At 44.4% G+C, this 23,102-nt stretch overlaps 2 protein-coding genes across 10 annotated transcripts in view; one reads left to right on the top strand and one right to left on the bottom strand.

The window, feature by feature from the left end:
- Positions 1–6,784, top strand: part of zbtb11 (zinc finger and BTB domain containing 11) — a 34,078-nt gene extending 27,294 nt beyond the window's left edge. The window contains exons 11-12 of the mRNA XM_045697483.1: positions 1,841–2,016; positions 5,479–6,784. Coding sequence (XP_045553439.1) covers positions 1,841–2,016; positions 5,479–6,008 — 706 coding nt within the window. The 3' untranslated portion in view covers positions 6,009–6,784. The remainder of the gene's footprint in view (positions 1–1,840; positions 2,017–5,478) is intronic.
- A 220-nt stretch (positions 6,785–7,004) lies between these two features.
- Positions 7,005–23,102, bottom strand: part of tp63 (tumor protein p63) — a 116,627-nt gene continuing 100,529 nt past the window's right edge. For 5 of the 9 annotated variants that reach the window (XM_045697484.1, XM_045697485.1, XM_045697488.1 and 2 more), the window contains 4 exons: positions 13,462–13,670; positions 11,914–12,058; positions 11,418–11,511; positions 7,005–11,093 (listed from right to left, as the gene is read on the bottom strand). In XM_045697484.1, coding sequence (XP_045553440.1) covers positions 10,797–11,093; positions 11,418–11,511; positions 11,914–12,058; positions 13,462–13,670 — 745 coding nt within the window. In that variant the 3' untranslated portion in view covers positions 7,005–10,796. Of the gene's footprint in view, positions 11,094–11,417; positions 11,512–11,913; positions 12,059–13,461; positions 13,671–18,469; positions 18,773–23,102 lie in introns of those variants that run through there. The other 4 variants (XM_045697486.1, XM_045697487.1, XM_045697491.1 and 1 more) reach the window with 3 other exon arrangements.

The raw sequence follows: 23,102 nt of genomic DNA, 5'->3' as shown, positions 1-23,102 counted from the left end.
AAACGATAGTAAGTTAAAAAAGAGTCAATGCAGATAGTCCAGGTAGCTATTTGGTTAACTATTTATCAGTCTTATGGCTTTGGGGGGGGTAGAAGCTGTTCAGGATCCTGTTGGTTCCAGACGTCGTTACCGTTTGCTGCGCGTTAGCAGAGAGAACAGTCTATGACGTGGGGCCTTCGGTTGGTATAGAGGTCCTGGATGGCAGGGCGTTCGACCCCAGTGATGTACTGGGGCCGTACGCGCTACCCTCTGAAGCGCCATACCGAGCGGTGACGCAGCCAGTCACGATGCTCTCAATGGTGCAGCTGTAGAACTTTTTCAGGGCCTTGCCAAATCTTTTCAGCCTCCTGAGGGTGAGAGGCGTCGTCGTGCCCTCTTCACGACTGTTTTTGGTGTGTTTGGACCATGACAACAATAGATCCCTTAACCACCTGGGGGTGCGACCCGTCAGGAAGTCCAGGATCCAGTTGCAGAGGGGAGGTGTTTAGTCCCAGGGGTCCTTAGCTTAGTGATGACCTTGTAGTGACCTATGACCTATGGTGGTGAACGCTGAGCTGTACTCAATGAACAGCATTGGCACGTCGGTGTTCCTTTTGTCCAATTGGGAAAGGGCACTGTGGAGTGCAATAGAGGTTGTGTCATCTGTGGCTCTGTTGGGGTGGTATGCGAATTGGAGTGGGTCCAGGCTGTCTGGGATAATGGTGTTTGAGCCATTACCTACCTTTCAAAGCATTTCATGGCTACAGATGTGAATGCTATGGGGTGATACTCATTTGGACAGGTTACCTTGGCGTTCTTGGGCACAGGGACTATGGTGGTCTGCCTGAAACATGTAGGTATTACAGACTCAGTCAGGGAGAGGTTGAAAATGTCAGTGAAGACACTTTCCAGCTGGTCAGCACATGCTCTGAGTACGCGTCCTGGTAATTGGTTTGTGAATGTTAACCTGTTTTTAAAGGTCTTACTCACATCTGCTATGGAGAGCGTGATCACAGTCGTCCGGAACAGCTGGTGCTCTCTCGCATGGTTCAGTGTTGCTTGCCTCAAAGCGAGCGTAGAAGGCATTTAGCTCGTCTGGTAAGCTCGCGTCACTGGGAAGCTCGCGGCAGTGATAGTTTGCAAGCCCTGCCACATCCGACGAGCGTCACAGTTGGTGTAATAGGATTTGAGCTTAGTATTTGTATTGACGCGTTGACTGTTTGATGGTTAGTTGGAGGGCGTGGAGGACTCAACTTGGATATATCCTGTTTTAGCAGCGACTGACCCTAAAAAGCAACTTCTCGTTTCGAGCCTTGACAACAGGTGTTTCAAAAACGGACACATTTAGTTTACGTTCAAACGTGAAACGGCATGCATTCATATACTCAAACATCTTCATACTAATTTGTTTTTTCAGATATGTTCTTTATTTTGTCTCTGTTTCTAACGAGTGAGGGTTGGAGGGATGATTCAACGAGGGAGGGATGATTCAACGAGGGAGGGATGATTCAACGAGGGAGGGGTGATTCAACGAGTGACTGTGGGATGATTCAACGAGTGACTGTGGGATGATTCAACGAGTGACTGTGGGATGATTCAACGAGTGACTGTGGGATGATTCAACGAGTGACTGTGGGATGATTCAACGAGTGACTGTGGGATGATTCAACGAGTGACTGTGGGATGATTCAACGAGTGACTGTGGGATGATTCAACGAGTGACTGTGGGATGATTCAACGAGTGACTGTGGGATGATTCAACGAGTGACTGTGGGATGATTAAAGCACTTTGTGACAATTGTTGATGTAAAAAAAGTTTTTCTCTAGATGAAATTTGATCTGTTAATCCTTTGTCCTGTAGGTGTAACGTCTGCGGCAAGGAGTTCTTTGAGAAGGCTCTGTTCAGGAGACACGTGAAGAAAGCCACGCATGGCAAGAAGGGCAGGGTAAAACAGAACCTAGAGAGAGAGTGTGAACACTGTGGCAGGAAGTTCACCCAGCTCAGAGAGTACAGACGACACATGAACAACCACCAGGGTGAGAGAGAGACACACACACACACACACACACACACACACACCACTTAAAGCCACAATATGTCTTCAGCCTAATGGCACTTGGTTTACTATAAATCTGAGAGATGGGGCTGGAGAAAATGTAAGCTCTCTCCAAGTTCATAGCTGGAGCTATGCATGCAATTACTATAAGGGCAACATTTAACACGCGAATCGCACTATTTAACTGGATCTAAATGGACTCTCTCTCTCAGTAAAACGTACTGCTCCTTGATGATATAGGGTAAAGTCTACTTAACCTCTATGGGCTAGGTGGGACGCTAGCGTGCCACCCGTGGTGCACTCCATCAACAGCAGGTGCATTTCAAGAGCGGCAAATTTGAATCCAAATAAATGTCAAAATTCAAATTTTTCAAAAATACAACTATTTTACACCATTTGAAAGATAAACATCTCCTTAATCTAACCACGTTTTACGATTTCAAAAAGGTTTTACGGCGAAAGCATAAATTTAGAGTATGTTAGGACAGTACATTTACAAGAGTTGTGTGTAATGTTTTGTCAAGTCAAAGACAGGGTCACCAAAACCATAAAACCAGCTAAAATGATGCACTAACCTTTTACAATCTCCATCAGATGACACTCCTAGGACATTATGTTAGACAATGCATGCATTTTTAGTTCTATCAAGTTCATATTTATATCCAAAAACAGCGTTTTACTATGGCATTGATGTTGAGGAAATCGTTTCCCTCCAATAACCGGCAGTCAAGTCAGCGTCACAAATTAAATAATTAAAATTAGAAAACATTGGTAAAATATTATATTGTCATTTAAAGAATTATAGATTTACATCTCTTGAACGCAATCAACTTGCCAGATTTAAAAATAACCTTACTGGGAAATCACACTTTGCAATAATCTGAGCACTGCGCCCAGAAAAATACGCGTTGCGATACAGACTAGACGTCATGTTGGGGAGATCTAAAATCGAAAATACTATGTAAATAATCCATTACCTTTGATTCTCTTCATCAGATGTCACTTCCAGGTATCACAGGTCCATAACGAATGTAGTTTTGTTCAAAAAAGCTCATCATTTATGTCCAAAAATCTCCGTCTCGTTAGCACATGATGTAAGCCAGCCGGACTTCTCGTCATGAACGAGGGGAAAAAATATATTTCCGTTCGTTCAAACATGTCAAACGTTGTATAGCATAAATCATTAGGGCCTTTTTTAACCAGAACATGAATAATATTCAAGGTGGACGAATGCATACTCTTTTATAACGTATTGGAACGAGGGTACCCAACATGAACTTGCGCGCCAGGTGTCTAATGGGACATCATCGTTCCATGGCTCTTGTTCGGTCAGATCTCCCTCCAGAAGACTCAAAACACTTTGTAAAGGCTGGTGACATCTAGTGGAAGCAATAGGAAGTGCCAAAATATTCCTAAGCCCCTGTGTTTTTCAATGGGATAGGTTTAAAGTCAATACAACACATCAGGTATCCACTTCCTGTCAGAAAATGTCTCAGGGTTTTGCCTGCCAAATGAGTTCTGTTATACTCACAGACACCATTCAAACAGTTTTAGAAACTTTAGAGTGTTTTCTATCCATATATAATAAGTATATGCATATTCTAGTTACTGGGTAGGATTAGTAACCAGATTAAATCGGGTACATTTTTTTTATCCAGACGTGCAAATGCTGCCCCCTAGCCCTAACAGGTTAAGCCCACAAATCTAAGTTTAGATATTTCTAACATATACTTGTTTTAATTTTTGTAAGAAAAGTGTCGATAAAATGAAAGATTAATTTCAAAGTTTTATGACTTTGTTATTATTATTTTTTTTTAGACATATACATATATTTGATCAAATATGTGAGAAGTCTAGACTGAGCTTAATGGATACCTAATGTACTGTTAAAAGCCCATGGGTGTTCCATATAAGCCCTGTTCTTAAATATTCCATTTTAATTTGATTTCCAAATATTAAACATACAAACTGACATTTTTCCTATGTATAATTTAGATTCTGTTAATTTCCCCTAAAAGTTATTAAAATAAACTGCTCATTACTGTTTATCATTAAAGTAGCTCTCATAACGAGGGGGTGTCCAATCATATCCATAATGTGGACATAAGGTGCTTCTACACCTGCATTACTTGCTGTTTCGGGGTTTTAAGCTGGGTTTCTGTACAGCCAGAAGAGGACTGGCCACCCCTCATAGCCTGGTTCCTCTCTAGGTTTCTTCCTAGGTTCTGGCCTTTCTAGGGAGTTTTTCCTAGCCACCGTGCTTCTACACCTGCATTACTTGCTGTTTGGGGGTTTTAGGCTGGGTTTCTGTACAGCACTTTGAGATGTCAGCTGATGTAAGAAGGGCTATATAAATACATTTGATTTGATAAGGTGTTAGCATGCTAAAGCTCGCACACCGAACCAATGTGCTCGTATACTCTCTCTTTTAAAAGACCTTCACTTGAAAAATATGAAAAAAGCAGCAATAGTACTGTTTGTCCATTTTGAGACTCCGTAGCCAGTATACACTTCCTCAAAATAGTTAGAATGGATCTAAGATCACTCAAGAAATCTGTCGTTGATTTAGACTTTTTTTTTTTGCCGACGAGTTCTTAGTCGTGAAATTTTACGTTAACTATGATGTTTGTTGTCCACCGACAACTAGCATAAAAAAATAATTTTCAATTGGCAAGAAATGGTAATCAATGACCATGAGATATGCTATCGTGTGCTGTATCTGAGAAGGTACTAAACAAGTATGTATCTGAGAAGGTACTAAACAAGTATGTATCTGAGAAGGTACTAAACAAGTATGTTGGATACTAGTATCCATACTAGTATCCATAACAACTTATGGATACTACATCTAATTGGCTTAGAATAACAACTGTTATGGATACTACATCTGATTGGCTTAGAATAACAACTGTTATGGATATAACCAGATTAATAAATAAATAAATAAAAAAATATTTTTTTTTTATCCAAAGATGGAAATGGGCTTAACACTAAAGGCTGAGTTATAACCAGTTATAGAAGGGTATGTCAAGTGACAAAGGACCAGCAGCTAAATGAGATCCAACTGATGCCGTGTCCTGAAGACTTACCCCGTTCTGTAAGCACGCGCAGAGGCCTCAAATCATCTCCAATAACTTGACAATGGACTTGACTGCCGTCATATCGACACCTTGTATTCATTATAATGCCATTATTGCATTTGTGCTGATTTTCACTATTTGACCAGCACACTTGGTGCTTATGATGTTGAAGCTACTGATTTTTCTTAAGTTGACCTGAGCGTCATTGTCAGGAAGGAAGGGGGGGGGGGTCCAACGAGGCCTTTCTAACGTTAATCAGTACACTCACCCTACAGACGGGTGTTGATGAGGAGTCTGTGTAGGACTACAGCGTAGTACTGTCTGTATCCCTGTCTCCTAAAACACACGTTCTCTTCTCTCAGGAGTCAAACCCTTCGAGTGTCTGACGTGCGGCGTAGCGTGGGCCGACGCCCGCTCTCTGAAGAGACACGTACGCACCCACACGGGCGAGCGCCCTTACGTGTGCCCCGAGTGCCAGGAGGCCCACATCGACGCCCGCTCCTTACGGAAACACATGACCAAATACCACGGCGACCTCCTGCCGGGGAAGATCATGCTGGAGAAAGACACGCTGCAGTTTCACAATCAGGGTACTCAGGTCGAACACGCCGTCTCCATCCTGGCGTCCGATCTCCCTCCCGAGCTCCGGCCCGTCCAGCCGCCGCAGGACGAAGAGATCGAGACGGTTCTGATCACGGAGGAGACCGTGGAGGCGGTAGAAGCGGTTCAGGCCGTTCAGGGTGACGGGGTCGCGACCTTGTCGGACCAGAGCATAATGCAGGTGGTGAACTATGTGCTGTCTCAGCAGACTGTGCTGCCTGGGGGGGTGAAAATGGAGGAGCAAGAGGTTATACAAACCATGGAGGTGGTACACATGGCAGAGGTGGAGTGACCTGACAGACCACCTAGTGGACAGGAAGGATGACTCGCGTAGTCACTCATATCCCTAAACCTGAACCAGGTGAAGTGACTCGTATCCCTAAACCAGGTGGAAAGCCGAAGTGACTAGTGGACAGTTTGAGTGACCGGTAGACTCAACACAGGCCTGTCACTCTGTCCTGAGGTGGAGGAACAGGGAATCTGTCAGATGTTCAGTAAAGGCACACTGTAGCAAAAAAACATTCTGCAATGGAAAACAATGTGTTCTTATTAGACAAATTCAGGTACTGCTCCCTTGTTTTTCCCCAATTTGAACAGGCCCCTCTGTCTACAGTGGGACAGAAGGTACAAAGTTCACTGTTTTTTTTACTGAATATATATATATATATATATATATATATATATATATATATATATATATATATAATTTGAACGAACTGAATTGATTTAAAGCTCAATCCAATCTTGTGTGTAAATATGGCAGTCATTAAAATATTCTGGATTAATTTGCCGCATTCATGAATCTCACCAGACCCATTGAATCTCAGATGTTTTTATTAAATTATAAAATAATCCAGTTTTCAGACTTTACTTTTGTTTCAGGGCCATTTTTTTTATTTACCATGTAGTACAACTTTTTGTTCTAGCCTTGTTTTAAATCAGCCTGGCTCTGCAACGTTTACATTCTGGTTTCACTCCTCCCCTTTTTATTAGTTAAAGCTCAACGAGCTCCCATCTGTCTGTCCACAGGCTGGAGGGGAAACATAATAAACCTATTGCTTATGTTAATCTTGTCTGCCTTTCTCTCAAAGACCACACAGTGTACAAGCTGAATTAGTACTGCCAGGAAGTGAATATTCTGCCAGGAAGTGAATATTCTACCAGGAAGTGAATATTCTGCCAGGAAGTGAATATAAGGCCATCTGCACTTTTTAGTGTTACTAATGGAAATGGAAAATAAAAAATAAATAAAACTGACCATATGAAATATTACAAACTCCCAACAGCATTTGATAACTTGGGTTATTTTTTATTTTTTTGTTTATCAAAATAAGTACATTGCAACATATTTACAATTCATTTTACAAAATTGTGGAACAGCAGATTACAGTACTAGATTCTGCTTTCAATGTACCGACTGAATGACATACTAGGGTCATTCATAGCATGTTCATTCAGTGATTTATCGCACTTTTTTAATATTGAAATTATATAACTGTGTTTTATGGCAACACTGCACAGATCGCTTGTAATATCAGTGAGAACAATGACTTGTGAGACACCGATTGTGTTTTTTTAAATTCATTTAAATGAATACAAATAACCCAAACCCCTTCGTACCATAATGGCTTTTAACCATGCAGTATTCTACGCCAAATCCTTTTGTGTTTTTAGTAGAAAATAATATACAAATGTATATACAATGATCTCAATAGTTTGGGCCATCTATCAAGTTAATCTGTAACAACAACAAAAAACAGTTTACAAAATGTGGTTCCAAAAATCCAGCAATACTACAAGTCTCAAGGATTGTTTGTAATAGAGAAATATAGCCCAGTAAATGTTTAAACAGACCCACACAATACAACAGTACGCCGTCGTTACAGACGGCAGTACAAGCAGGCAATAAAATATCGTCCGAAACGGCACCCTATATACAGTGCACTACTTTCCGCCGTAGGGTGCAATTTTGGACGATACCAAGGAAGACCTGTAACGTTATTGATACCACCTCAAGGGCTATGAGCGTGTTGAGTCGTTAAATACTTCAGATAAAAGTTTGTGTGTAATGCGTTCTCGTTCACGTAGAAATACAGTAAAGCAGTCATCATAAAACACGATGGTTTAACCTTCCAGTAATTTCCCCAAGAGTTATATAAACACAATTTTTAACTAAAAATATTCCAGTAACTTCCCCCAAGAGTTATAAAACACGATGGTTTAATTAACAAATAGGGTTGCAAAATCCCCAGGTTTCTGAAAATCCTGGAAGCAGAAGGGTTAACACAGGCACAATACAAGGCAATAACTTTGTTCTGTGGTTTTAAAATAAAATCAAAAATCAACCAACAAACAGCATATTATTAATAACACTTTTCTCTGACACAAAGTAAAAAATATGTATGTTGAAATGTATACAATCAAGTCCGGCTTGTGACCAGCAGGTAAAAACAGTGTCGTGGACTAAAAACAGCAGGCAATCCATGACGGTCCAGTCGAGAGCAACAGACCGGGATTCAATCCAAGGTGTAGTAAAGAGCAGCGCATTTATACTTTTAATGGTAATTTAGGTTTGAGCCGACATGTTATATGAATATTTATAATTTTTGGGCTGTATTTAGCAGTATATGGTGCAGTACCAATATGGCCACTAGAGGCCGCCACTCGCCTGTTTATATGAGGTTACTTCTTGTTGGCTTGCACTATGGCAGTTGAGAAGTTTGCCAATGTCGGTCAACAGAACCGATAAATACATTTTTATATCTTTATTTTGAAGGTAAGCGGATGGAAAAGCACCATATTCAATTGAGTAATGTTTTCGGAGGTCGTACATATGTTTTCACAAAACGTATGAAAAGTCCGCTAGCCTACAAGCTAATGTAGCTGGTAGCCCCATACCAACACTAGCTTCCTTAGTAACGGGCCTTGATCAGCAACACTAGCTTCCCTAGTAACGGGCCATGATCAGCAACACTAGCTTCCCTAGTAACGGGCCTTGATCAGCAACACTAGCTTCCTTAGTAACGGGCCTTGGTCAGCAACACTAGCTTCCCTAGTAACGGGCCTTGGTCAGCAACATTAGCTTCCTTAGTAACGGGCGTTGATCAGCAACACTAGCTTCCTTAGTAACGGGCCATGATCAGCAACACTAGCTTCCCTAGTAACGGGCCAGGTTACTGCCGGGTCGTAACCAGGTTACTGCCGGGTCGTAACCAGGTTACTGCCGAGTCGTAACCAGGTTACTGCCGGGTCGTAACCTCCCTGCTACTATTGGCTATCGGGCGTCCGATATTCAGCACCAGCATTTGAGGAAATGCTTTGAAATCAATGAAAGCTGCTTCTCTGCCCGTGTTGCTCTTGCTTTGCGTCGATGGTTGACCCACTCATTCATTAGATCTTGTGAATTGAAATGCGAAAATATGCAACATTTGGTTGCATATGGCCTCGACTATACACACACACACACACACACACACACACACACACACACATATACCACTGATTATTTTACTAAGAGTCAAGAAGCTACTATTACCTGAATGTAACGTCTAATGTAACTGGCCCCTCTAACAGTGTAACTGGCCCCCTCTAACAGTGTAACTGGCCCCCTCTAACAGTGTAACTGGCCCCCTCTAACAGTGTAACTGGCCCCTCTAACAGTACAACTGGCCCCTCTAACAGTACAACTGGCCCCTCTAACAGTACAACTGGCCCCTCTAACAGTACAACTGGCCCCTCTAACAGTATAACTGGCCCCTCTAACAGTACAACTGGCCCCAGCTTGGCCCCCAGCAGTTGAGATGGTCTAGAACCGCCACTGAGTACAACAGTGGTGTGCAGAACGGCATCCCGGATCGCACAACTCGTCGGTCCTCGTCACGGATTGGACTATTACAGCAGACGACCACACCAGGTTCTACTCCTATCAGCTAAAAACAAGAAGAAGAAGAGGCTCCACTGGACAATTTAGGAGTGGAAAAAAAAACGTCGCTTGATACCAATTGAGCAACTTTTTGAACACTACACTTTGTATAATCAATTTCCTGAAGAATTCAGGCTGTTCTGTAGGCAAAATGGGGTCTGACCAGGTACTAGATGGGTGTACCAAATAAACTGTCCACTGTGAGTGTATACCCTGTTGTATTTTGCAATATTTGTGAATTTATAAATGGTATATTATTATTTATGAAATGGGAGCAGTTGACAGATGTTTGCTAAGGTGGGTCAACAGCAAGACGGAAGCACCTACATAAATACAATCTTTATTTTTAATCTCTCATCTGTCTAACGCACTTTGGATTGAATCCTGGCCATACACCTTCTATAGCCCAACAACAACAACAAATCCCCAAAAAGGTTTCCACTCAAGTCTTTAACACATTGGAATCGATTATAAAAACGTATTAAAACAATATCAAAGCAAAATCACAAAAGCATTTTAAGAGCTTTGTCTCAAGAAATTTGATTAGAATTTTTTTGTTTGTTGATGAAATGTATTTTTTTTCTACAAAAACCCAATTTGTCTCATCCTCTAGCTGGCAGCTATGGAAGGCTTTTTAATAAAATAAGTGCATTTTTATTTAGGATATCTGAACTAAGGACCAGGATCTGGCTTCCGCCGCTAGCGATGTGATTTAGTCTTACGACGACGCACTTAGCTAGTCTGAGGCAGGTCGGTAAACAACTTCCAACAATGGGTTTTTGGTTCTGCTCCAAACCAGGGTTCTAACAATGAACTTTAACCTTAATAAGATGCTTTTGAGGAAACCGGACCCAGAGCACTTCGAAAGCAGAGATTTCCTAGTTCTGTACCGTGATACGGGAGTGTGGTTGGTCAACAGTTGTATGACTGGGGCTTCAAATCCAAGGACCATCGCCGACAAGCGGACTGCACTCGACCTTTTTTTAATGATAAATGTGCGCTTCAGCTGACATCCACAGCGTTTACTGTAAAAAGTGACCTCTGAACTTCAGGGAAATGGCCTTTTTTTTTTTATACAGACCCGTTTTGGTGCAGTGCGCTTGTCAACAGTGCACCTTGGATTGAAATTCCATCCAGAGTGTGAGAGTTTTTTTTTTCCTATTCCCCTTCTTCCTTGATGCGCTGCTGCTTGTTGCGTCGGGAGTCCAGGTCGAAGGAGAAGTCGGACCAGTCGTCACGCGGTGGGAATGAGATGGTCTGGCGCAAGGTGAAACGCACGGCGTCGATGACCCGCTCGCTCCGGGCCTCAGAGGACCCTACGCTGACGGTGGAGGCCCCGCTGGAGGTTCGCAGGATGTGAGGAGGAGGGGAGAATTCCATGCTTTGCCGGTGCTCCATGATACCCTTCCAGATGACGTGCTGGAACTCCTGCGGGATCTTCAGCCGGGACAGGTCCTGTGGACGAGGATGACATCACACACTGAGGGGTTAGTGTTAGTCTCTCTTTTTAGTCTTGTTTAGTCTTCTCTCTCTCTCTCTCTCTCTCACAGGCTATGCCCAGGGCCCCACGCAGCCCGAAAATGAAGAAGTAGTTCTGATTTGCATACAAAAAAAATAGACCAAGATGACTGCAGATAAACGTTGCTTTTTTTTCCATAAATGTTTTTTTTTCTTTTTTTTTCTTGCCTTACACGAAAGCTCAGGCCTCTTGAAGCCAGCTGACCCTTCTCTCTGAGTTTAACCGAACAGATGAGGTGCGTGCGCCAGGCAAGGCCTCACCTCCAAGTTATAGTTCTCGATCTGGTAGATGTTGGTCAGACCCTGTGCTGTGAAACAGTCCAGGCAGGCTGCGCAGCCCAACCGCAGAAGAAAGCTGCAACAGGACACACAGAGAAAGAAACGGGTTAGTAGTGAAAAATAACACCTCAGCGTTCTTGTAATAACTGTGTTAGACAGTTACACAGAGAGCTCAGTCAGATTGCAAGCTTGTTTTAGTTTCGGTGACAAACTATCGCTAGGTGTTGCAATTGTTCTGTCAATATTGCGTCTCGTCCTGACTTTATTAGCGCCCACAACTGTCCAGAAGCATCAACAGACGTGTGGTTATCAGTGGTGGCTGGTGCCACTTTAAAAATCATCGGAAGGGAAGGGGCTCTTAGTAACGGAAACGAATGGAACATTATCAAAACACAGATACTCTTAAGCCGTTCCAGTCATTACTATGAGTCCGTCCTTCTTTCACCAGCCTCCACTGGTGGTCGTTTTAGCTAGGTACCTGGAGATGCTGCTGTCCATAGGGTAGGGAGGCGGAGGGGTGCAGTGGGAGCTGGGCACCATGGGTAACTGAGGCTGCAGGATGTGGGCGGGGCTCAGGGCAGACATGTCAGCATTCATAGCCATGTGGCCCATCATCGGAGTCACTAGAGAATCACACAGAGATCATAGTTTTATCTCGATAAAGGAAGTTTTATCTCTATAAAGGAAGTTTTATCTCTATAAAGGAAGCAATCTACTGTTAGCCACGTGGCCCATTATCGGACTCGCTAGAGAATCACATAGACTAGTGCGAGTGCCTCTTAAAGGGGCGAGGGGTTTTAAAAATGACAAATGTATCTCCAGCATCATTACTATGGTAACCATATTTATGTAGATTAGGTGCAGTGAACATCATAGTGTCACTCCAGAAACAAGCTTCTGTGAAGCAAGTACTCTTTAAAGCCACAATCTGTCATTCGTTTTTTTTCAGCCCGCTCACTTATTTGCCATAAAGCTTAAGGGATGAGGCTGGGTGTGGTCCTTAAGGGATGAAACTGGGTGTGGTCCTTAAGGGATGAGGCTGGGTGTGGTCCTTAAGGGATGAGGCTGGGTGTGGTCCTTAAGGGATGAGGCTGGGTGTGGCCCTTAAGGGATGAGGCTGGGTGTGGTCCTTAAGGGATGAGGCTGGGTGTGGTCCTTAAGGGATGAGGCTGGGTGTGGCCCTTAAGGGATGAGGCTGGGTGTGGTCCTTAAGGGATGAGGCTGGGTGTGGCCCTTAAGGGATGAGGCTGGGTGTGGCCCTTAAGGGATGAGGCTGGGTGTGGTCCTTAAGGGATGAAGCTGGACAAAAGTAAGAACTCTTAACGTTCTCTGAGATTGTATATTATCTACTTAAGTTAGTGGGGTGGGGCATCGCGACAACAATACATGAGGAGGAGGAGGAGGAGGAGAGAGAGAGAGGCTCCAGAGTCCCACAGGGATTTTTTATTTATTTTATTTTTATTTAACTAGGCAAGTCTTAAGAACAAATTCTTATTTTACAATGACGGCCTACCGGGGAACAGTGGGTTAACTGCCTTGTTCAGGGGGCAGAACGACAGATTTTGTACCTCGTCAGCTCGGGGGGATTCGATCTTGCAACCTTCCGGTTACTAGTCCAACGCTCTAACCACTAGGCTACCTGCTGGTTACTAGTCCAACGCTCTAACCACTAGGCTACCTGCTGGTTACTAGTCCAACGCTCTAACCACTAGGCTACCCTGCCATCCCATTGACCCAGGGGACGATGCGTTCTGACAGGAAGCTGAGAATTGTACAGTGGCAACCAACACAACCCCTCCCAGCTCCACTTGTGCCCAGACAGATACCGTTATCCTCCCTGACGCGTGTCACATGATCGCCCCCAGAGGGGACGTGGAAGCGGAGTTATGACAAGGACCCAGACATAAAGACTGGGAGAAAAACAAGCTGGGGGTGGTAGGGTAGAGGAAGGACATGGGCCTAGACAGATAAAGTCAGACAGGGGGAGCAGAATCTCTCTACACAAAATGGGGTAAGGCACACTTACTGTCAGTCAGGCCTTGGGCCATGGAGGAAGGGGTGAGGGTGCTGCGTTGCTGGGGGTTGATGAGCTGGCTGACGGACGGGAGCTTGTTGACCTTGCCGTGTGGGGGTGGAGGGGAGCTGGACCCGTATTGGGGCTGGGGGGCCATGGTGCTCCTGGGGCAGGAGAGAGGAGGGTACAGGCCGTTACTCTCATCGCCCCAGAGATCCCATCTTTAACGACAAAGGGTTAACCTGCCTGTTAGTTACATACAGTGGTAAACAACATTTAAGTATTACTGTTCAGTATTGTTAACATTGACAGAAACAAACAAATAAAACAGATCATTTGTTTTGACAGATTGTGTAGCTATATTGTTATTCTCAAACACACCAATGTGTTTTCAACACGATCTGGAAATGATTAAATTGAAGCGAGCTACAGAAACTCAAAGCATCTCTCTATGACTGTAAAGTGTATGTGTATAGATTCAGATCAGATCAGCGGTAACCGTTGATGGCAGATGTTTTGGTTATTGGAGCTGTCAAATCGGTGTCACGAAGCCACGGCCGCCATCACTCTCCTTAGAAGTTCAGAACATCTGGACTATATACTAACGCTCAGATTAAACCTCATTCCAATTAAATGAGGGTTTCTGTCATCCTAATGGAGGTGACATCTGTCATCCTAATGGAGGTGACATCTGTCATCCTAATGGAGGTGACATCTGTCATCCTAATGGAGGTGACATCTGTCATCCTAATGGAGTTGACATCTGTCATCCTAAAGGAGGTGACATCTATCATCCTAATGGAGGTGACATCTGTCATCCTAATGGAGGAGTAGGTGACATCTGTCATCCTAAATGAGGTGACATCTGTCATCCTAATGGAGGTGACATCTGTCATCCGAATGGAGGTGACATCTGTCATCCTAATGGAGGTGACATTTGTCATCCTAATGGAGGTGACATCTGTCATCCTAATGGAGGTGACGTCTGTCATCCTAATGGAGGAGACATCTGTCATCCTAATGGAGGTGACATTATCATCCTAAAGGAGGTGACATCTGTCATCCTAAAGGAGGTGACATCTGTCATCCTAATGGAGGTGACATCTGTCATCCTAATGGAGGAGTAGATTACATCTGTCATCCTAATGGAGGTGACATCTGTCATCCTAATGGAGGAGTAGATTACATCTGTCATCCTAAAGGAGGTGACATCTGTCATCCTAATGGAGGAGTAGATTACATCTGTCATCCTAATGGAGGTGACATCTGTCATCCTAATGGAGGAGTAGATTACATCTGTCATCCTAATGGAGGTGACATCTGTCATCCTAATGGAGGTGACATCTGTCATCCTAATGGAGGTGGAGGTGACATCTGTCATCCTAATGGAGATGGAGGTGACATCTGTAATCCTAATGGAGTTGGCATCTGTCATCCTAAAGGAGGTGACATCTGTCATCCTAAAGAAGTTGACATCTGTCATCCTAATGGAGGTGGAGGTGACATCTGTCATCCTAATGGAGGTGACATCTGTCATCCTAATGGAGGTGACGTCTGTCATCCTAATGGAGGTGGCATCTGTCATCCTAATGGAGGTGACATCTGTCATCCTAATGGAGGTGACATCTGTCATCCTAATGGAGGTGACATCTGTCATCCTAATGGGGGTGACATCTGTCATCCTAATGGGGGTGACATCTGTCATCCTAATGGAGGTGACATCTGTCATCCTAATGGAGGAGGAGGTGACATCTGTCATCCTAATGGAGGTGGCATCTGTCATCCTAATGGAGGTGACATATGTCATCCTAATGGAGGTGACATCTGTCATCCTAATGGAGGTGACATCTGTCATCCTAATGGAGGTGACATCTGTCATCCTAATGGAGGTGACATCTGTCATCCTAATGGAGGTGACATCTGTCATCCTAATGGAGGTGACATTATCATCCTAAAGGTGGTGACATCTGTCATCCTAAAGGTGGTGACATCTGTCATCCTAAAGGAGGTGACATCTGTCATCCTAAAGGAGGTGACATCTGTCATCCTAATGGAGGTGACATCTGTCATCCTAATGGAGGTGACATCTGTCATCCTAATGGAGGTGACATCTGTCATCCTAATGGAGGTGACATTATCATCCTAAAGGTGGTGACATCTGTCATCCTAAAGGTGGTGACATCTGTCATCCTAAAGGAGGTGACATCTGTCATCCTAAAGGAGGTGACATCTGTCATCCTAATGGAGGTGACATCTGTCATCCTAATGGAGGAGTAGATTACATCTGTCATCCTAATGGAGGTGACATCTGTCATCCTAATGGAGGTGACATCTGTCATCCTAATGGAGGAGTAGATTACATCTGTCATCCTAAAGGAGGTGACAGCTCTCACATTTGACAGCTCTGACGCAGTTCCACCTCAGACACAGTCAGAATGTCGGATAAAGCTGATCTGATTGAATAGAGCCCTTAGTGGAATCATGGGTTTGAGCTGAGGGTTCCTTGTTTTGCAAAATGAAGAGATGGAGAAATTAAGTAAAGTCAGAGGGAAAAAAATGAGAAGGAAAGTCAAAGCAGAAAATACATTTATTGAGTTCTGACAGAGCAAACTGCAACAAGCCCATGAATCACAACAATCTGTTTCAAACAGTCAAAAGAACGTTCTCCATAGAATCTGCTCTCTGTACATAAAGGCATATGTTTGTCATGTCAATCCTAAATAAATGTTAAATATCTTTCAGAAAATTAAACAAAACCAAACAAACTGTCCGGCAGTGACTTTTATACATCATGACCAGCATGATCAACGTGACAGTCATGATAAATCTCTCCCCATAACATTACTAATGCGCATCCCACATGGCACCTTATTCTTTTTGTTATGAACTACTTTTGACCAGGATCCACAGGGCTCTACCTAGGACTGCCACAGGGCTCTACCTAGGACTGCCACAGGGCTCTACCTAGGACTGCCACAGGGCTCTACCTAGGACTGCCACAGGGCTCTACCTAGGACTGCCACAGGGCTCTACCTAGGACTGCCACAGGGCTCTACCTAGGACTGCCACAGGGCTCTACATAGGACTGCCACAGGGCTCTACATAGGACTGCCAAAGGGCTCTACATAGGACTGCCACAGGGCTCTACCTAGGACTGCCACAGGGCTCTACCTAGGACTGCCACAGGGCTCTACCTAGGACTGCCACAGGGCTCTAGCTAGGACTGCCACAGGGCTCTAGCTAGGACTGCCACAGGGCTCTAGCTAGGACTGCCACAGGGCTCTACCTAGGACTGCCACAGGGCTCTACCTAGGACTGCCACAGGGCTCTACCTAGGACTGCCACAGGGCTCTACATAGGACTGCCACAGGGCTCTACATAGGACTGCCACAGGGCTCTACATAGGACTGCCACAGGGCTCTACATAGGACTGCCACAGGGCTCTACATAGGACTGCCACAGGGCTCTACATAGGACTGCCACAGGGCTCTACATAGGACTGCCACAGGACTCTACATAGGACTGCCACAGGGCTCTACATAGGACTGCCATAGGACTCTACATAGGACTGCCACAGGACTCTACATAGGACTGCCACAGGGCTCTACCTAGGACTGCCACAGGGCTCTACATAGGACTGCCATAGGGCTCTGGTTAAAAATAGTCATTATATAGACAATAGGGTGTCATGGGGAAACACACTGTTAGGTTTGAGTCCAGCTCCAAAGACAAAACAACAAGCTCAATCAATAGACAAGTATTGTAGAAAAACACTAGCGATTGGTTCCTGACCAGCCCCAGCCAATAGGAGGGAGAGGTCAACCGAGAGGCGGATAACTATGCATGTGCAATGTGTTCTGACTGCAATACAAGCTGACTGTGTCCCTGTCCATAACTCAATTACTAGCTTTATTTTTTATTTATTTTTAACCGCTAACAACACAAACTTAAAAAGCAACAAAGACATGAATGGTGCTTTAAACAGGATGTAGGTTATGTGCTGTATAGCCTATTCGCTGACCATAGGGGTTCCCGTGTGACACAGGCGGGTAGAGCAATGCGGTTTCAACTCCAGGGTTGTGGGGTTCGATTCCCGCGTGGGACCAGTATGAAGAAGAAGAAATAAAAGTACGGAAATGTATGCACTCACTACCGTAAGTCGCTCTGGATAAGAGCGTCTGCTAAAATGACTCTCGGTGTAAAACATTTTTAATGAAACAAACAAAATTTTGATTAACTCAAGCGCCCTCTGCTGTTTGAGACTGGTGTTGCCACACAGCTACAACCTTTCTTATTTAAAAATTTTTTTAAATAATAATCTGGCATGCAAAACATCTTTAAAATCTGACTTATGAATGTGACAGCATCTTATCGGTAGACTGGTATGCAGAGTACTTTCCAGACAGACTAAAGTTTGTAACATATTATGTGTTACTACATAAGTAATGAATAGGAAGAAAAAGTTTTATTTCATGAACATGAAGCACCAACAGACTGTTTCTCTGTTTATTTAACTCTGTTTGGAGAATGTGAGAGTTTAAATAGCGGCACAATCGGAGAGCGGGAGGGAGGGGGAGAAAGAGAGAGAGAGGTAGAAATAGAGGGAGGGAGGGAGGGGGAGAAAGAGAGAGAGAGGTAGAAATAGAGGGAGGGAGGGAGGGAGGGGGGGAGAAAGAGAGAGAGAGGTAGAAATAGAGAGAGGGAGGGAGGGAGGGGGAGAAAGAGAGAGAGAGGTAGAAATAGAGGGAGGGAGGGAGGGAGAGAGAGAGGTAGAAATGGAGGGAAGGAGGGAGGGAGAGAAAGAGGTAGAAATAGAGGGAGGGAGGGGGAGAAAGAGAGAGAGAGGTAGAAATAGAGGGAGGGAGGGAGGGAGAGAGGGAGGGAGGGAGAGAGAGAGAGAAAGAGCGAGAGAGGTAGAAATGGAGGGAGAGAAAGAGAGGTAGAAATAGAGGGAGGGAGGGAGGGAGGGGGAGAAAGAGAGAGAGAGGTAGAAATGGAGGGAGGGAGAGAAAGAGAGAGAGAGAGAGGTAGAAATGGAGGGAGGGAGGTGAGAGAATATTTGAAAGAGGGAGAGAGAGAGCAAGATCGAGGAGAGGTGAAAGAGGAGCCCCTAGTCTGATTGTGGCTGAGGTTTGAGGGGCGAGGAAACTGAAGGGAGGAGGAAGGAGGAAACTGAAGGAGGAAGGAGGAAACTGAAGGGAGGAGGAAACTGGAGGAAGGAGGAATGTGAGGATGAGGTGAGTCTCAGGAGGTACTGCATCGTCTCCTCTGCTCGGCTGCTAGGGGTTCCAGGAGCTCCGAACGTAGCCGGGCTTTAAGCAGACTGCAGACAGGAACCAGAGAAGAGAGAGAGAAGAGAGGAGAGAAGAAAGTAAGGACTCACTTTAGGAGAGTAGAAAACAGGAACCAGAGAAATAAACCAGTAGAAAGTCAAAAGTTAAGAGGAGAGAGTTACAAAACAGAGTCATTTGAAAACACAGTATTGAAGAAGAAAATTAAGGATGGCCGTTTCAGTGCAGTGTGGCCGTTTCAGTGCAGTGTGGCCGTTTCAGTGCAGTGTGGCCGTTTCAGTGCAGTGTGGCCGTTTCAGTGCAGTGTGGCCGTTTCAGTGCAGTGTGGCCGTTTCAGTGCAGTGTGGCCGTTTCAGTGCAGTGTGGCCGTTTCAGTGCAGTGTGGCCATTTCAGTGCAGTGTGGCCATTTCAGTGCAGTGTGGTCAGTTCAGTGCAGTGTGGCCATTTCAGTGCAGTGTGGCCATTTCAGTGCAGTGTGGCCATTTCAGTGCAGTGTGGCCATTTCAGTGCAGTGTGGCCAGTTTCAGTGTAGTGTGGCCAGTTCAGTGTAGTGTGGCCAGTTCAGTGTAGTGTGTTGCCTTCCCTGTAGCTCAGTTGGTAGAGCATGGTGTTTGCAACACCAGGGTTGTGGGTTCGATTCCCACGGGGGGCCAGCACAGAAAAAAATGTATGAAATTGTATGAAATGTATGCATTCACTACTGTAAGTCGCTCTGGATAAGAGCGTCTGCTAAATGACTAAAATGTAAAATGTAAAAAATGTAACATTAACTTCCAGAAGAGGGCACTATTAGACAGCAATAGTATCATAAATCAGGAGACTCTGGACTTGACCTTCTGGCAGGAGTTTTTAATTTGATAATGCTGTGAAGAACACCTACTGGGGTTAGGACTAATACAGGTGAAAGGTCATGGAGAAGAGAGTGAAGCAACAGGATCAGAATAAAGCAGAAAAGAGGCACGAGGATCTGATTTAGAGAACAATCTAGAACACAGTCTAGTCAACTATGCTACAAACTACAGATTTTCAGTCTAGAGTAAATATACAGCTGTTCTGAACCAGTTAGTTGAGTTTGAGGATGTTGGAAAATATCACCAAAACACATCAATAGTGTAAAGTATAGTGTGTAGGCTAAATGCTGTTCTGTTCTGTTCTGAAATGAACCTGTGACAGCATTGCAGCATATAAAACCACTGGACCCTGTGTGTCATACATGCTGCACTGCCACATCCAGCCACACTGTGAATGGGGGGCGCCAGAGAGCAGGACGACAGAACCCAAACTGATAGTAAACCTGAAAATGGAGGCTACGCCTAAAACTGGCTTTTCAAACCAGGATTCTTTTTTTTTTTTTTTTTTAAAGCAAATGTAAGCATTATGTCAGAGAGAGTCTGACAGTTTTCTAAATGAGAAACGATAACAAAAGCAGTAATTATCATAGGGCGTCAAAGAAAGCAGCACACTATTTAAAACTATAATTTACAGACGATCGCCTTTTTCTCCCCAGCCCTTAAACTGAATGGGCGAGGACTGAGGGCAGGGGCGGACTGGCCATCTGGCATTTCGGGCAAATGCTAGATGTGTTAGTCCATTTTTAGCCCAGTGGGCCAGTCTAACTTGTTTTTTTTTGGGGTTTTTTTGTTCAGCGCAAAATGATCATTATCTGGTTAATAAATGAGGAGAATTTTTTTGTTTGTTGTTCCCGGCGTGTTAGAAATGCCAGGGCCGATTTCTGGTCCCAGTCCGCTCCTCAATGAGGGCAAGGGAGGGCAGCATTTGTGTTTGTGTATGAAAACACTCAAGCCAATTACTGGGACTGACTGGATAAGGGATTTGGAAACGGCTGTTGTTGTGCAAACCTGGCAGAGCACCTAAAGGCGTTTCCATTAGACTATTGAGGCTTCATCTGGCTGTTGGGTGTAAAAAAAAAGAGCGTAGGTTCTGTTGCTCAGGCTTGTAAAACAGAGCGTAGGTTCTGTTGCTCAGGCTTGTAAAACAGAGCATAGGTTCTGATGCTCAGGCTTGTAAAACAGAGCGTAGGTTCTGTTGCTCAGGCTTGTAAAACAGAGCCTCGGGCTTGTAAAACAGAGCGTAGGTTCTGTTGCTCAGGCTTGTAAAACAGAGCGTAGGTTCTGATGCTCAGGCTTGTAAAACAGAGCGTAGGTTCTGATGCTCAGGCTTGTAAAACAGAGCGTAGGTTCTGATGCTCAGGCTTGTAAAACAGAGCGTAGGTTCTGTTGCTCAGGCTTGTAAAACAGAGCGTAGGTTCTGATGCTCAGGCTTGTAAAACAGAGCCTCAGGCTTGTAAAACAGAGCGTAGGTTCTGATGCTCAGGCTTGTAAAACAGAGCGTAGGTTCTGTTGCTCAGGCTTGTAAAACAGAGCGTAGGTTCTGATGCTCAGGCTTGTAAAACAGAGCGTAGGTTCTGTTGCTCAGGCTTGTAAAACAGAGCGTAGGTTCTGATGCTCAGGCTTGTAAAACAGAGCTTAGGGTTCTGATGCTCAGGCTTGTAAAACAAAGCGTAGGTTCTGATGCTCAGGCTTGTAAAACAGAGCCTCGGGCTTGTAAAACAGAGCGTAGGTTCTGATGCTCAGGCTTGTAAAACAGAGCATAGGTTCTGTTGCTCAGGCTTGTAAAACAGAGCGTAGGTTCTGTTGCTCAGGCTTGTAAAACAGAGCGTAGGTTCTGTTGCTCAGGCTTGTAAAACAGAGCGTAGGTTCTGATGCTCAGGCTTGTAAAACAGAGCGTAGGTTCTGATGCTCAGGCTTGTAAAACAGAGCTTAGGGTTCTGATGCTCAGGCTTGGGTAACATCTCATCAGAGACTAAACCCAGCTCCATATCACACAACCCTCGGAGAAGCAAATGCATCATGCAACTTGTACACGTCTTGTGATAAAATGTAGTGATTGAGTCAGTGACCAAAAAGCTAACATTTTCATCTGTCAAGACAGCCATTGTCTTAAGCCTTATCCAAATAATCATCATACTGATGTGTTCACTCAGCTCAAACATCACTACTGTAGTACTGTGGTCTCCTGTGGCTCAGTTGGTAGAGCATGGTGTTTGCAGCGCTTGGGTTGTGGGTTCGATTCCCACGGGGGACCAGTACGAAAAAAAAAATGAAAAAAAAAAAAATGTATGAGATGTATGTATTCACTACTGTAAGTCGCTCTGGATAAGAGTGTCTGCTAAATGACTAAAATGTAAAAAATGTACTCGTAAACAACTCTACGTCTCAATAACAGGCAATAGTCCACCAAACAAGCTATCACGCTCAAATCAGGCTGGTGTTGAATCCAAAACGAAAAGTAAAACTAGCATTTCACAACTTAGGTGGCTTCCCTTAAATAAGCTTTGTATGCTGCAGTACACAGTCTTTCCTTAATTCATAGGCAAACAAGTCAAACAAGTTCAAACGGCAACCGTAGAGCGTGCAGATGGTTAAGAGACAAAACAAGGAACCAGAAGTTATCCCTTTACCTAATGGAACGGTCCGACAGAGGGTAGTACAGTAATCCTTTACCTAATGGAACGGTCCGACAGAGGGTAGTACAGTAATCCTTTACCTAATGGAACGGTCCGACAGAGGGTAGTACAGTAATCCTTTACCTAATGGAACGGTCTGACAGAGGGTAGTACAGTAATCCTTTACCTAATGGAACGGTCCGACAGAGGGTAGTACAGTAATCCCTTTACCTAATGGAACGGTCCGACAGAGGGTAGTACAGTAATCCTTTACCTAATGGAACGGTCCGACAGAGGGTAGTACAGTAATCCCTTTACCTAATGGAACGGTCCGACAGAGGGTAGTACAGTAATCCTTTACCTAATGGAACGGTCCGACAGAGGGTAGTACAGTAATCCTTTACCTAATGGAACGGTCCGACAGAGGGTAGTACAGTAATCCTTTACCTAATGGAACGGTCTGACAGAGGGTAGTACAGTAATCCTTTACCTAATGGAACGGTCCGACAGAGGGTAGTACAGTAATCCTTTACCTAATGGAACGGTCCGACAGAGGGTAGTACAGTAATCCTTTACCTAATGGAACGGTCCGACAGAGGGTAGTACAGTAATCCTTTACCTAATGGAACGGTCTGACAGAGGGTAGTACAGTAATCCTTTACCTAATGGAACGGTCCGACAGAGGGTAGTACAGTAATACTTTACCTAATGGAACGGTCTGACAGAGGGTAGTACAGTAATCCTTTACCTAATGGAACGGTCTGACAGAGGGTAGTACAGTAATCCTTTACCTAATGGAACGGTCCGACAGAGGGTAGTACAGTAATCCTTTACCTAATGGAACGGTCTGACAGAGGGTAGTACAGTAATCCTTTACCTAATGGAACGGTCTGAC

The sequence above is a fragment of the Salmo salar genome, chromosome ssa16 (genome assembly GCF_905237065.1).
Source record: "Salmo salar chromosome ssa16, Ssal_v3.1, whole genome shotgun sequence".
NCBI classification, from domain to species: domain Eukaryota; kingdom Metazoa; phylum Chordata; class Actinopteri; order Salmoniformes; family Salmonidae; genus Salmo; species Salmo salar.
This window is presented reverse-complemented; position numbering and strand designations above follow the sequence as displayed.